Source organism: Schistocerca piceifrons, chromosome 2 (assembly GCF_021461385.2).
Source record: "Schistocerca piceifrons isolate TAMUIC-IGC-003096 chromosome 2, iqSchPice1.1, whole genome shotgun sequence".
NCBI lineage: Eukaryota > Metazoa > Arthropoda > Insecta > Orthoptera > Acrididae > Schistocerca > Schistocerca piceifrons.
Window position 1 is genome coordinate 55,790,101 of NC_060139.1, and position 15,720 is coordinate 55,805,820.

Consider the following 15,720-nt stretch of genomic DNA (forward strand, 5'->3'; position numbering starts at 1 on the left):
AAATGAGACACTAAAAGCAGTAAAGGAGTTTGGCTATTTGGGTGGCAAAACAACTGACAACAGACAAAGTAGGAAAGATATAAAAGACAGACAGGAACAGCAAGGAAAGTGTTTCAGAAAAAAGAAAGAAGTGGAAAAACACTAAAAATAAATGTAACTGCTAGGAAAGCATTCTGAAGTATCTGGAGTGTAGCGTTGTATTGAAGAGAAAAATGGACGATTAACATTTCAGACAAGAAGAAAATAATACAAGCTTTTGAAATGTGGTGCTACAGTAGAATGCTGAAGACCATATGAGTAAATTGGATGACTGATAAAGATGATCTAAATCAAACTGGGAAGAAAACAAATTTATAGTACAACTTGGCTAAAGGAAGTTATCAGTTATCAATACACATCCTGAAGTATCAAGGAATGGCCAATTTGGTAATAGAGGGAAATGTGGGCAGTAAAAGTTGAAGAGCAATACCAAGGCTTGACAACACGAAGTTGGTTTTCAGCTGTTACGCAAAGAGGTTTTCATATGATAACACTACCATGAAGAGCTTCAAACAACCAGTCTTTGAAGCACTGCGATGATGACCACCACCACCACCACCAACAACAACAGAAAATACACCCGGAGCAGCTATGAATATATCTGTGCGTGAAATAGGAAAACTTCAAAAATAAAATAAAAAATAACCACACTTCACTTCACTTCACTTTTAGCACGTCATTATAGGAAATTGGCAAAAAAAAAAAAAAAAAAAAAAAAAAAAAAAAAAAAAAAAAAAAAAAAAAAAAAAAAATGTGGTACGTAACTCATGTAACAGTATTACTCTTTTCATCATCAATGGTGTATGGTGCACAATCTGAGCCAATTTTGGGATATCTGAAATTGTTATGAAGGTAGGGTTATTCAGTTCGTGTACCTTGCATCACACCATAACTGAGGAAAGATAATTCACAATTGTGATCTGAGTTTGATACTATTCGGAATTTCGGTCTTTTCTTTCATAATAACCAAAACTTTTTGATGATTGTGATCAATGCACATTTTTTCAAAGATTTAATTCTCATACAATTTTGCATACACCTACATCTCAGTGATGTACGAGATATATATATATGCCAAATTTCAACAAGATTAGATGATAGTTGGGAGTTTCACACACTGATAACTTTTACCTCTAATTAGTGAAATTTCTAATAAGGACTTCAACAGAAAAGTTGCCTGGTGGAAAGTTTTTAGGAACTCAGCTCCCTTAAAAGAAACAAGTATTTTTAGTTTTCTTTTGCCATCACAAGGAAAAGCAAGATACACTTTCGGCTGCTGCTAAATCTAACAGTACCAAACAACAGGATGTGTAGAGGAAAGCAACTATCCCTATTGAGGCAGGAAAGTATCTGTGCCACAATACAGAAACTGTACACAGAATACCAAAATCTGGGAAAAGATAAAATCGAGAAATAGGGACAAAGCAAATGTGTAACAGCAGATTTGGAAAGGTGAACTTGTCAAGTTTTTTACATCTCTTGGCAAAATGTGATGGACATTGCTAGCTTATCTCAAGAAGATAAAGAATTTCTTTGGCACATAGAGAAGATCATACTGAGTTAATCAATGAGTGTAGTAGACATGGTTTTTGCCTCAAAAATAAAAACTTAGTTTACAGAGGAAGGGAAAAAAGTTCATATAAGAATAAACCTTACAAAGCTATCGCTCAATCAATAAGATAGTTATACTGGAAGCCATCAGCACATGGTGACAAAGAGGCCGAGTGTGCATTTCCAGCAATGAAAATATGTTCAAGCCCTAGATTAAAACCTTTTGATCAGTGACAAGGCTGCTTGGGATCGAGAACAGCTCTCTATTATTTATAACTACTGCAAAGTGGCTTGAACATAATGTTTCAAAAATTTCTGTATGTACAGCCACCGCTGACCAAGGTTGGGTAATTAATATAAGTAAAATAGCAAAGGAAAACTGAGAGGCACTCTTTGAACATCCTCCTCATTTGATCTTTCACAGGGACAGTGAATTATTGCCCTGGAAGACAGAGATGTAGTTCTAGTGACTGGTAAAAATTCTGAGTACTTGCTTGGCATACCACCTTTGAACTGAATGGTACTGGTGGGCAGATAGTTGAAGTAGTCACGACATCACTGGTATATCTTTCGATAATACAGAATCCAATACAGGACCGATCCAAGGGGCATGTGCCATGTGGTGCAGCTGAAAGGGAATTTGGACTAATGTTGTGTGTGGCTTGCATCATCACAGCCATGAACTAATATTGACAAGGACTGTTTGAGGAAGTGCTGTGGCATACACTCAAGTGGTCTTGACAGCCAGATTTTTTGGAACTTACACAGTATGTGGGCTTCACTTGATAAGAAGTTACATATGATAATGCTGGATGAAGGAAGTCTTGTTCAAGGCTTTCATGAAGAGCAATGAGTGAAAATTGATAACTACATACAAAATGTCCTTAAAGATGGAAATCACTCAAGAGAAAACCACAAAGAGTTATTGCTGCAATCACTCCTGTGCCTATGAGACTGGTCTAAAAACAACTTAAGTGTCAGGCTCCCAGAGGCTCTGCATCATGTAAGGTGGATGCACTAAAAATTGTCCTCTTCACTAAATAGTTGAACACTCATCAACAAGAATTGAAAGGAATGAAACAGGTTGCAGATTTTGTCAGCCTCAAATACATCTGCTGTTGGCGTGTGGAAATTGTTTATCAATGGCCTCTAAAGGCTGATTTAGATATGCTACAGTTTCTGAGCACTTCCCAGATGCAGACACCAAGGAAGCGCTCTCACAGTTGCTAAGAGACACTGGTTTGGTATCAGTAAGAAACAAAGGTTAGATTGGGTTTTATGGACAAACTTTTTACTCAGGCTGTTAAGGAAAATTTTACCAAAAATTTAGAAACCAAATCAGCAAAGAAAAAGGAAATGGAACAATTACAGGGTAAAAACCCAGTTTTTGAAGGGATGGATCTCAGCCATTTCATAACTAGTAATACAAATGCCTTTTTGGAATTTTCTGGGAGCCCTGATTTGACAGAATCTGCAATGATTCTCTATGAAGCCACTGAATGCTCTTAAGGTCAGTGATACCACAGAAAGAGGAAGTGTTCTGATTAAACAGTTTAACGAATTGGTCAGGGATAAACAATAAAAACAATTCTTGTTAAGGGTAGTCGAGCATCACAGAAAACTCATCACCAAGCGAACAAATGAAGGGACAGGATCGTTCAAATCTGATTAATGAAAAACATTTTGCCTTTCGTACTACCTACTAATCTTAGTTTCTATTTTTAATATTAAGTTTGCTATTTCTAGTTTTCTCAATGACACTAATTGACATTAAAAAATGTATTTTTTGTAACCTTTACAAAAATGATCCAAGTGTGCAACCTCTAAATGTTACTCAAATTTGACATGTATATCTTTTACATCACTGAGACTCAAGGCGTGATTTAAGCTAAGTACGCAAAAAAATTTACATTTTATTTTTTGTCTTGCAAAATGAAACACTTTATTACACGTGCATCAATGTAATCTCGTGTTTGAGAAATAAAACCCACAACATAGAATCAGTATCACCACACTTGAAATCATTGTTTGATACACTTACACAACAGTCCTTTACACGAAGAATTTGTCTCAATCATTCCTTATGCTATACTTCAGTTATAGCTATTATCAAATCTAACGAGACCTTGCGGACTAGCCTGTTTGGATTTTCTTCATGTTTCTAGGATTTGAATATCAGAGCTCGGTTATCAATACTGTTAAAGAGTGAGATTTACCTCACAAAAACTTCTAAGAAACTGACTTTGAAGACTGGATACCTGCTAGGTATAACCCATCTTGAGGAATAGTGAAGAGGTGTCTGGTGGTTGCATCTGTCTGAACCTGTTTACTATATTCAAGCCTCAGTCTCTCACTACAATTTTTACCCCTGATCAAACAAAGAAAAAGCCATGCTGTTGGTGTGCCAGCTCCCTCAGTGATACATGGCTATAAACACAAACTAGCTCCAATTATATGTTTAACACAGATCAACCAAGTGGAAGGATAGTAATAACTTTTGGAACTTGCTGGAAGTGCATGTTTTCTCCTTATATTTTGTGTTCTCCAAATAAACAAGTTACCAGACTTAATGTGTAATACTTCTTGCTTCAGTTTTAATTAGTTTTCTACATAATAATAACTAGTGTTTATGAAGATTATGAAGTATTTCTCTGTCACTAGGCACAAAAATTCCTTGGTCGAACTGCGTATAATAGAAATTCATCTGTATAAGTCAGTTCATTTTTTGTTTTTATGTACTCAAGTGGCTACTCCCCATCCAATAGTAAAACCAAGTTGTGTAATGTTTCAGGGCCACGAGACAGCTGTAGTCAAACAACTAATTAATTTGAGTAGTAGTCCATCAAATTTACATTAAGGGGAGTTGGAATGCCCTATCTCGCCAATGTTAAATTTGCTAACTTTGTGTACCTTTTTCTTTGGAACTATTATCTTCAGAACTTTGAAATTCTGGCAGAGGTTTTCAGCATATATTGTGAGCCCACTGAACTAGAACCAATGTTTTCTTTTTGTTGGTATAGTATTTATGAATTTTTTACCATTAAGCCATTTTTTATTGGAAAAAGTATAACATAAACTTCCCTAGTTCAGAGAATAAGCCAGTTCTTGTCATGATTCTAGTTCAGTGGCCTCTTTGAACTGTTTTGCAGCATTTCTGAAAATTTGAATGTTGTTGGTTGAGTGGTTTATGAGATAAAGGTACATGTAACACTAAAAATGTCAAATGCCAGAAAATGCGATTAAAGTAATTTATTATGAAAATTCACAAATACCTTTTATTCTATTATCAAAAGTGTCCAGCAGAGTAATCAGGGTCATCTTCTAGTTCTTCTTCTTCACCTAGAAGCTTTCTTCTCCTTGCTGCCCTTGCTTTTTTTGTATTAAATTCAGCTGCATACTGAGCCTTCCTTACTCGCACGCTGTCCAGAAGCTGAAGACCTCTGATGGTGTTGATACCAGGAGCAATGCCGAGCCTTGCCATGACCTTTAGCCTACCCATATGACCATCATTGAATGAAATAACAGCATCACTGACTCCCCATTTCAATGTTTTTATCCCAACAAATACATTCTTAGGTACACGAGTCCAAATGAGGTTGTTGAACGACTCGTTTTGATTCTGGGTACAACCATGAAGACATTTTCGCAGAAGATCAGGATGCCCCAAGTCTCTATATATTGGTTTAATTACTTCCATAACAGCCAATGGAATATAATTTTTATGGTGATAAGGATCCCCAGTAGCTTGAGATTTTCTATAATTGCACCATGACTGAGGACCATCTGGACAAGCAAAATGTTGAGGATTATCATCAGTTGATGATCGATGTAAATATGTGGCCCATACAGCTTGTCTCATTTCCTGCAAATTATTTGCATTATTTCTTATTGCCATACCATAGTATTGTTGTAATTCATTTATAATTTTATCTGACAGGCGACCTCTAATGGTTTTACCATCTGACAAAATTTTGTCCTTCAGATTCTGTTTCAGTTTCCTTAGACGAGTGCCCATTCGTTTCTGAACATGACCGACACATTCTAGTTTAGTTATTGTCTTATTGACATATGGCATGGATTCTGTAACACTTTTGTATGCCTTGGAGTCCCCATCTCCAAGGAATTTTGTGTAAAATACTCCCCGTTCTTTTTCTGATCTGCTAAACATTTTCACAGCAGCGGCAGCTTCCATGCCTCCACTCGTACCTTCATAATTCTTGCTACATATGTGAGCTGCTTCTATCTTACCAGATGCACAATGGTAACAATGTTTAGTGAGCACTTCATAGTCCAAAACTTTACCGCTGTCCACACTAGTAACAGTAGCAACAGCATTTTTGGATGTGTGACCCCTTTTCTGCCAGGTTCCATCAAAAGCAACAGGGATATCTGGGTTTCCTTCATTTATATATTTTGCTTCACTGGCAGCAGCTTTCATTGATAAATCTGCTACAGACTGAACAGCATCTCCTATCACTTCAGTGTAATTGTCAATTTTAGCAGGTGGAGGTGGAAGATTCATTATGGCACAAAATGTTTGAGCAGCAGTATGTCCTTTACCAATTGCTCTCATTGCATACATTAGCCTGATATTACTCTCAAACAAATTGCTACTGCATGTTTTAGAGCTCCAAAAACAGGTCTCATTTTCACAACTGGCACAAACTATAGCAATTTTGCAGGAAAGTCCTATAGATTTTGTTATGTTCATATCAAAAGAACCTCCACAAAGATTACAACACAAACATTTCTTCATAAACTCAGTAAAAACAGGAAAGTCGACTAAAACATATTGTTCATTAGAAGCTTCATCTGTAATTTCACTTGCACAGTTTGATAACTTCTTTTTTGATGCACTGGTGGGCGTGTCTCCTTCACACATCTCAGCTGTACAAACGTCAGAACTTTCACCAGCATCAACAGGTGCTGAAGCAGAATCACTTGAACAAACGTTATTTGTAAATCTATTACCGCGAAACTTTCGCTTTTTAAATAATGATGCACTCCTAGGCATCGTAGAAACTACGCACTCACCACTGAAAGTCAAAACAAGACAGATAACAAACTCCAAATGAGCGACAAACTAAACTCGAGGCTCAAAACAAACACTCACAGATCAAAAACTGAACAATAAACACAGCTAGTCGTAAAAACAATGGTACCTATGGAAGGATCAAAGATTCTACAACTGAAGAGTGAAATCCACAGCCTTCTATATGTAATGTTTTCGGAAATGCGAAGATTTAAATGTGTACAAATCACAAGATGGGTAACTTTGCTGGGCGCACATGTAATTTTGAAAAATTAAATAAAAATACTTCCAATTGGAATTTCTTAACAAATTTTGCACCATTTTAAGCAGAAAATTTCAAATTAAGTTATAAGGTTAAAAACTGAAAATGTGAATTTTTTCCATTTTCCGGCATTCCAACTCCCCTTAAATAATTTGAAGTGCCAAGCAAAAACGTTCTTTGCAAAAAACCTCATTTCCATTCATTTTGGTACTACTGACTACATAGATAATCGAACGAACACAATATTTTAGATGTCTCTTTTGCCAATGATTATTTATTCTATTGCTGACTACTTCACTGTTCCAGTGCTTTACTTCACTGGTGTTTACAGCGCCTAGGATCCCTCAGCTATATTTACATGACGATGAACTAATGTTCTGCGTTGTTCATTTCATGGTACTGGAGGACTAGTTGATAATTTCACTTCATGCAAATACTTCTACCCCCTTCTCAATGAAGAAGCAGCTGCTTTTATTTCTTATTCTGGCGATGAAGTGTTATTATGGCAGTGAAAGGGAATATTTGCCTCACAAAGAAACAATTACAAGGAACATAGAAAGAGGTAAATTACTGTTTATTTGGTAGTGTCTCCTTCCATTTTTTACACCAAATTCAACCTGTACTGACAAGCCAACAGTTTTATTTTTGCTAAAAGGAAGAAAACACAACACAAAAAATTCCTGTATCATTAGACCTCACCAACTTTACCTGAAGAGCTAAACGAGTTATTTCCAGTTAATTAGTTCACCCTAGTAGCTGCAATCACAGATAGGAGTATAGTAACGGATACAGGCCACAGTGCACGCGTGACATGGACTTGCTAACTTGCCACTCGTGGAGAAAGACTAAATATTTACATTTGTGAGCGTACCCTTAACAATGAAATTATAACTGTGTAGTATTTCCTTGACAGGGAAGAGAATCTTCCCCGTAACGTAAAGGTAATTTGATAAGAAGAGAATGATTTCCTACGAAGAAAAAGCATTGTCTGCAGCCTTCAGTGACCTACTGATAACATACCTGAACAGCAGATTTTGTAATTATGTAACAGTAGCAGTTAGAATTATACTTTCACTGTGTTGTTTGGTTCTGTGTAAATTATATGTTGAGGTAGATTGGAAACCAATACCCATTTCTGAGATCACGTGTACGCCCTCTGCATCAATGTGATCAGTGAACAACACAAAACAAGGACAATATCCTGTATAATGTAAACTGTAAGCTCGGTGAGCATATACCCTATTAAGGGGAGAGGCATTATCTCCCACTCAATATGTTGCTCATATTTCAGCCTCAGTCTAACCCCAAAGATAATTACAGCCTAAAAATACATAATCTATTCCTTGTCACAATCATACTAAAGCCATTACATTGGTAATTTGCAATAAAAGCAATACATAAGTGCATTGGCTAACTTTTTCCGACTGCTCTACTTTACGACAGATTAGACAGGTGATAAAACACACATTTTAGCACTTCTCAAAGGGAACGTTAGGAGTGGAGGAGTAGATGCAGTCCCTCACCCCCCACCCCCGTCTTCCTGCATTTGGTTTGCAGTTATAATAAGTAAATAGTACTACATTTGGCCTAAAATTTCAAGCACAGCAGTTAAACATTACTTTACAATACTGCAACAAATTAAAGATGAGTATGGCAGCAGTCGATTAATGTAATGAACTCAGCATTTATCTTTGCTTAAGGTTCCCAGAATAAACTACTCAAATACAATGCTTTGCACAAGTGAAAAGTATTCTGCTACATACAATAAAACACAAATAAATATGCTCTCTTCAGTTGCTCAGTGTTCAGGTAATCTAATTATTACAAAGGCAATCAAGTTTGTATTTCTACTGCTGTGTGTCTTTGCTACATGTCAACAGCTTGTTATGTAAGGTATTTGATGACAGAATTAATCCCTCAGAAGATGTCACAGTGTGTCTAAAAATTGATACCCAGGCACCTGCTGAACATCTTGAGTCAATAACACCTAACACAACTGCTCTGGCCTTTTATCTTCTCCATCTGTCTCTGATATACATTTTACATGGTCATAATTTTGTAAATTTTGAATAATTTTATCAAGTAGACATTGAGTTTAATTTTTAACACACATACATCACACATGCAAAACTGAAAAATTTAATGTAGCCCCAGAAATCAAAATATGTGAGCTCTATTCTTGAAATACTTTTACTCAAAATGATTACTACTGGCATGACATTTGAATATAAATTAAGTTCAGAATTACATTCATAGACATTCAGTAGTAAAAATACTCACATTATGAGTACTGTGTGGAATTGAAAGTGTAACTGAAATGATGTCCTTAGACAAAATATTTAAAACAAATTGCACAATGTTGCTGTAGACACAGAATATCTTGTCACAACACAGTCAGCAAAACCAAGCTTATTATCTCTTAGGTGACATATACTACTCACCTTTGATGATAATTTTTCATCCTCCGGAGATGGTGCACTTGAAGGCCCATGCCCATTTTCTCCTTCGGTTGGCCTTTGCACTGATGAAGAAGCAGATGTTGTTGCAGGTGAATGTTGAAAATTCACTTCCAACAGTTCTGGAGATCCCTGCACTATTGAATCTGGAGCTTGAGCTATCTTTATAGGTGGGTCCAATTCACCATTACCATCTAACAATGGCTGGCTTTGATTTCTAACAGCAACAGGAGGAGTGTCACCAGGTAAATTTGCCGGTGTGCCACCACTACTGCCAGACAGTTTTCTTGGACGGCCACGTTTTCTCTTAGGGGCTGTAAGAGCTGATCCTAACAACGGGTTTGCTACAGTCGCTGCTGATGCAGAACGCTTCTGTGCTGTTGGTGTTGGAGGATGTATTCGGTGAAGATGTGGAGGTGGTGGAGGAGGCGGTGGTGGTGGCGGCGGTGGTGGTGTATGTGTAGTCACAACAGGTGGGGGAACAGATGAAAGCAGAGAAGAGGTTATGGAGGGTATATCACATCTTTCTTCATTCACTTCCGTTAATCCCTTTATCCGTAATGATTCAGCAACTTTTAGAAATGCAGTCAGGCGGTCCTGATCAACACTAACTTCACCCCTATACATAAAGTCTAATAAACTCCTCATGTCACAATAGGGTACATCTTTCAGTATGACTATAGGGTGCTTGTCAGGATGTCCTACGAACAGGGCTTGAAAATAGGGGCTGCAAGCTGATAGCACCATTTTGTGGGCGCGAAGTAAACGCCCTTCGACTGCGAGCGTAACATCCACAAACGATTCATCATGTAATAGTTGATCAAACACGGAGAGAAGATTTGACTGGTGGTTGTTCCAACGAAGGCAGAATCGCTGCGATTGCAGTGCTGACGTCATGGCTACCGATGGTGGTTGCTAGCAGGTGGTGGAATTCCGTACATCACCCGAACACCTATTATTTGAAAGACATACAATTAAAAAACCATTGTAACAATTGTATGGTACACACTACAGACAGTACAAACAACATCGAATCATACAGGTGGCTTTACACATTTACAATAACGACACAGATACTCAACTCACTTTAAAATATTTCAAACAAAATTAAAAAACAAAACACTTGAGTTCAAATGTAAATAACTAGTATTTTATAAAGACATTTAGTATTACCCAACCCTTTTCCGTCACGGCGGACCCAGCCCTGCCGCCATGTTGTTCTTATCATAAGCGCTTTACCCCACCCCTCCGTCCGACGGAGAACTTTTACGCAACCCTTCTCCACTCTTTCCACACAATACGAGAAAAGGATTTGAATTGCGTTACAAGGCACTTCACAATGCAAAATTTCGCTGTCACTTTATAGAACGATAACTTCCATGATTTATCGCCAAATTATTGTGTATAATATTGATTTCACTTAGGGTAAAGCGATGTCGTCGACCCTACTGCGTATTTTCACTGCGCCGATATTTCTCACAAAATCGACAAGTACACAATGACATTTCACATCCTCACATCAGAATGTACACAGAACGATAATAACTACGTTCGAGATTCTAATAACACTACCTGGGCATTTCAGTAGCGTTGGCATTGAAGAGGGATGAAATCCTTGCCAGGATCGAAATCCCACACTACACTTCAAGACGCCATGTCAGCAAGTAGCCAACGGTTACATCTAAAACTCGCTGCGCCTGCGCAGTCGCGGCAGGAGCAGAAGCGCAGCGCAGAGGGGGATTATAATTGTATGTTGGTATTGTTGTAGCATTGTTCACAATAGCCAACCTGTTTTCGACTGCACTCAAAAACGTCGCATCACTGAAATATTTTCTTTCGATGTATTGATCACAGAAGAAACAATCGGCGAGGATTTTTTTCGCAGTGAAAAGTGTTCTTGTCGGAAAAACACCCAGACTGTTCAGTTGTTTCTATAAATGAGGCACTATTTTAAAGCAAGTGATTTTCAGAAAAACAAAGTGGATTTCATTTTTAGAACTCAATAGGTTGACAGTTGGTACAGATAAAAAAACCGTAAGCCAGGCGTTGTTTTGTTTTTTACGTAATTACAATAATACGTAAAACAGTGGTAAATCTCATCACCAGACAAAGGGATAGTTTCATTAAAATACGATATTCCGAGAGTTCATAAAACTAATAAATATATTAAAATTTGTTGTACTACATGTAGCGGGGTGGGCGCGTACTGTATTGTTTTAAAGCTATTCATAGTGCTGTCAATTAAATCCAGTTTGTTTATTTTTTCATTTACGCACGTGGTCTGGTTAACAGAGGGAAAAAAAAAACAGCTCGGCTGGGAAAGATATTTAGGTTCTAATTAAAAATTTTGAAGATAATTTTACCCCTCGAAGTAATTTATATCGTTGAACTTCGATCTCGATAGAGTTCCTGCTGCAACGGAAGTGGAATGTTTATATCATGGTGTCAAAATTACCTAAGAAACCCAAGCATGTTGCTTACGGAAAGTAGCTCATAAAAAAAGTGAACTAATTTTTCTTCTAATAGGACTGCCTTTCTCCCATTATAATCTCGTCTGGTATTTTAAATGTCCCGGACTATGGGGTCACTACGGTTTGGCGCTCGGGAAAAGAACTAAAAAACAGCGGAATTATTCGTTTCCGAATTCCGCCAAATGGATGGTGCAAAAATACAGTAAAAACTACACCCAGCGAATCACCAAGCACTTTCCTAAGTTTGTCGTTGCTTAGGTTACTGAGTGCCTATAGCTTAGCGGTTTTTCCCAACTCCAGTAGGTTCAAATGGCTCTGAGCACTATGGGACTTAACAGCTATGGTCATCAGTCCCCTAGAACTTAGAACTACCTAAACCTAACTAACCTAAGGACAGCACACAAAACCCAGTCATCACGAGGCAGAGAAAATCCCTGACCCCGCCGGGAATCGAACAAGGGCAACAACTCCAGTAGGACAAGCCCTTGCAATAAAGAGAATATATACATGATGCCTTGGGCAGATATATGTTAATCACGCCTTCACATAGTTCGTATCGCGTTGAGTACCTTTTTCTAATGCAAGCTTCTCTCTATCATGTCCTTCAGACTATGTCACTGAAGAGCATCGTTCTCGTAAATCTTATTAAACGTAAGTGGCAAAAACACTTGGGAGCCCAACAGAAGTCAAAGTTGGAGAGGCTATAGTTCCGTATATGGATGAGATATTTTTAGTGTGAGCTCTGTTCAGGCTATGTCACATTATTCATTTGTTGATTCACATGCACAAACAAAAAGGCACACCAGAACACTGAAGTAGCGCAACTCTTCGTGCATCACGAGTAGCTAAGGTATTTTTCGTGTAGTGTTCTATATCATAAATCCTCCGGATAAATCATGCAAAGGTTCACTGTCTTTCTGGGTTTGTCGTCTTTTTACATCGATGGATACTCTAACACTCGATTTAAATCTCCACTTTCGAACAGAAATGTCTGCCAAGCCTATGTTTGCAGGCTACGTCTGCATGTGGTTACTTACTATTGATGAGTGTATGCACTTCAGGCGTATAATTATTTTAGAACGGTGACACTGCATCCTCCATTCATGGTAAAGCGTTATCCTCTTAATATTGTCACTCATGGCTTCCTGACAGTGCCACTCACAACACAGTGCCGATCAGATTGATCAAGAGTGAGACATTATTATCGAGTACTTTGCATTTCAATATTTTATTTACTGACACTTCATTCGCAAGCCAGACTCATATGTTGTGCAGAATGTCATGGTGGACAACTGGAACCTGGTCTGCATTTATTTTGCGCACAGTGGTTCTTGTCGCTGATCAGTGGATCTGTTTCAGGTAAGCATTTCTTGAATTCATAATATATACTCAATTGTAAAACTAGGTGGTTTGTTTTCTAGGCCTTCACGATGCAATAATTTCGAGTTCCTATTGTGTAGGCAATAGAAACAGTCCTCAGCTCTCCTGTAGAAAATTACAGATCCTGAAACTGAAAAAACGAAGAAATAACTCGTCTGTTAACTGAGCTACCTTCGTTTTGCGATGACATTTTGCCGTAGACCTCTTGGGCAACTAATGGAGTAAGTACTAGAGAAAGTTTGGGAGTATGCGTGAAAACCAATTAAATGAAGACTGAAGTATATCTAAAAAAAAGTGCAAATTATCAGTGAAGTCATAGAACCAGCTGAGTTTTTCAATTTAGGGTAACTGGAGGTAATGAATAATGACGCACGGTGGAAATTACTTGGAGAGACAGAAAAAATGCAGGCGGATGGGATATGCAGCCATTGTATGGTTCAAATGGCTCTGAGCATTATGGGACTTTACATCTGAGGTCATCAGTCCCTGCAGCCATTGTAATGGCTGGTATATGGGCCAAAGTACTTCGAGACATGAGATAAAGACTAAGACGAAGACCTAATGATGAATATTATTTATTTGCTGTACCAGGTAAGATTTGTGCCTACAGGACCTCTTAGATCTAACTAAACTTCCTTAGAGAGTTAACACTGCAATGTCTACGTGAGCTGTTGCCCTAATAGTAGTAGTAGTAGTAGTAGTATGTGCTGTAATGAATGGAGAGGCCAACTGGAATGTGAGGATCATGTAGTGGGGAATGTGTACAGTTTCCGTTCCCTGGGAAAAACGGAACAGGTAAGTTACAGACCAACAAGAGCAAAAGAGGCGGGTCCCGGAAACTATGGTATATCGGAAAGACAACCTAAGGAAAGGAAAACCAGTCCAGGAATGCCAAATTGAACCGTTACACAGGGTGTTTCACAATTCATGTTACACATTTCTAGAAGTTGTAGAGGGTACTTAGAAGTCTTACATAAAAACCGATGTCCGTAAGCGGCTTCCAACGAGCGTCAAAGTTCTAGGCGCCGGCACCTGTAAACGCATGTATTTACAAAGTGACACGGTGGTGGTGATACATTCAGGGATGATGGAGAAGGATTAATGTATCAGTTTGGGGTAAACGTCTGACAGTGGAACATATGTACCCGTACTGTTGTTGCTAAGACTGTAGGTAGGATACTTTTAGAGTTGATAGTATGGACCAAAACAAGAAAAAATATCCAGTAAGCATGTGCTCTAAAATGTATACCTTAACAGCTGTGAGTACTTGTTCAACAGAGATGTGTTTCACACTAGCGAAGATGAACAAGTACTTACAGTTCCTCAGGTGTGCTGTTAATGCCCATGTTTACTCGACACTTTTTCTTGTCTTGGTCCACACTACCACCTGCGAAAGTTGTATACCCCACATCATCAGCAATAACAGTATCGTTACAAATACTCCACCGCCGGAAGTATCAGAACCGTTTCCGTTTGCAACTTTCGACTCGTTCGTTTCCGGTAAATGGAGCCTTACCTCAGACTGATACATTTACCCTTCTCCATCATCTTTGAATGTTTGCATCGTGAAGGAGTCACCCTGTATCCCGGGAGTAGACCACATTCCGTTAGAGCTACGGATAGCCTTGGGAGAGCCAGCCATGAAAAGCTCTTCCATCAGGTGAGCAAGACGTATGAAACGGGGGAAATACCCTGACTTCAGGAATAGCAACTCCAAGAAAAGCAGGCGCTGACAGGTGCGAAAATTACCGAACTATCAGTTTAGTAAGTCACGGATGCAAAACACTAACACGAATCCTTTACAGAAGAACGGAAAACCTGGTAGAAGCCGACCTCAGGGAAGATCAGTTTGGATTCCGGAGAAATGTAGGAAGACGCTAGGCTGTACTGACCCTACGATTTCTCGTAGAAGACAGGTTAAGGAAAGGCAAAATACAAGGGGCGAAAGGCTACTTACAATTTGTACGAAACCAGATGGCAGTTGTAAGAGTCGAGGGGCATGAAGGGAAGCAGTGGTTGAGAAGGGAGTGAGTCAGGGTTGCAGCCTATCCCCGACGTTATTCTATCTGTATAATGAGCATGCAGTAAACGAAACAAAAGAAATAAAAACTTTGAGGTTTGCCGATGACATTTTAATTCTGTCAGAGAGAGCAAAGAATTTGGAAGAGCAGTTGAACGGAATTGACAGTGTGTGGAAGGGAGGTTATAAGATGAACATCAACAAAAGCAAAACGAGGATAATGGGATACAGTCAGATTAAATCAGGTGATGCCGAGGAAATTATATTAGGAAATGAGACAGTTGAAGTAGTAGATGAGTAGTTTTGCTATTTGGGAAGCAAAATAACTGGTGGTCGAAGTAGGGAGGATATAAAATGCAGACTGGCATCGGCAAGAAAAGCGCTCCTGAAGAAGGGAAATTTGTTAACATCGAGTATAGATTTGAGTGTCAGGAAGTCCTTTCTGAAAGTATTTGTGAGGAGTGTAGTCATGTATGGAAGTGAAGCATGGACGATAAACAGTTTAGACA

The 15,720-nt window shown here is 38.4% G+C and overlaps 1 protein-coding gene across 4 annotated transcripts in view; it reads right to left on the reverse strand.

The window, feature by feature from the left end:
- LOC124777507 (protein tramtrack, alpha isoform-like) overlaps positions 1-11,001 on the reverse strand; it is a 156,869-nt gene extending 145,868 nt beyond the window's left edge. For all 4 annotated transcript variants that reach the window (XM_047252951.1, XM_047252950.1, XM_047252952.1 and 1 more), the window contains exons 1-2: positions 10,913-11,001; positions 9,326-10,292 (exon numbers count right to left, since the gene is read on the reverse strand). In XM_047252951.1, the coding sequence (XP_047108907.1) occupies positions 9,326-10,237 (912 nt within the window). In that variant the 5' untranslated portion in view covers positions 10,238-10,292; positions 10,913-11,001. The remainder of the gene's footprint in view (positions 1-9,325; positions 10,293-10,912) is intronic.
- Positions 11,002-15,720: the final 4,719 nt, after the last annotated feature.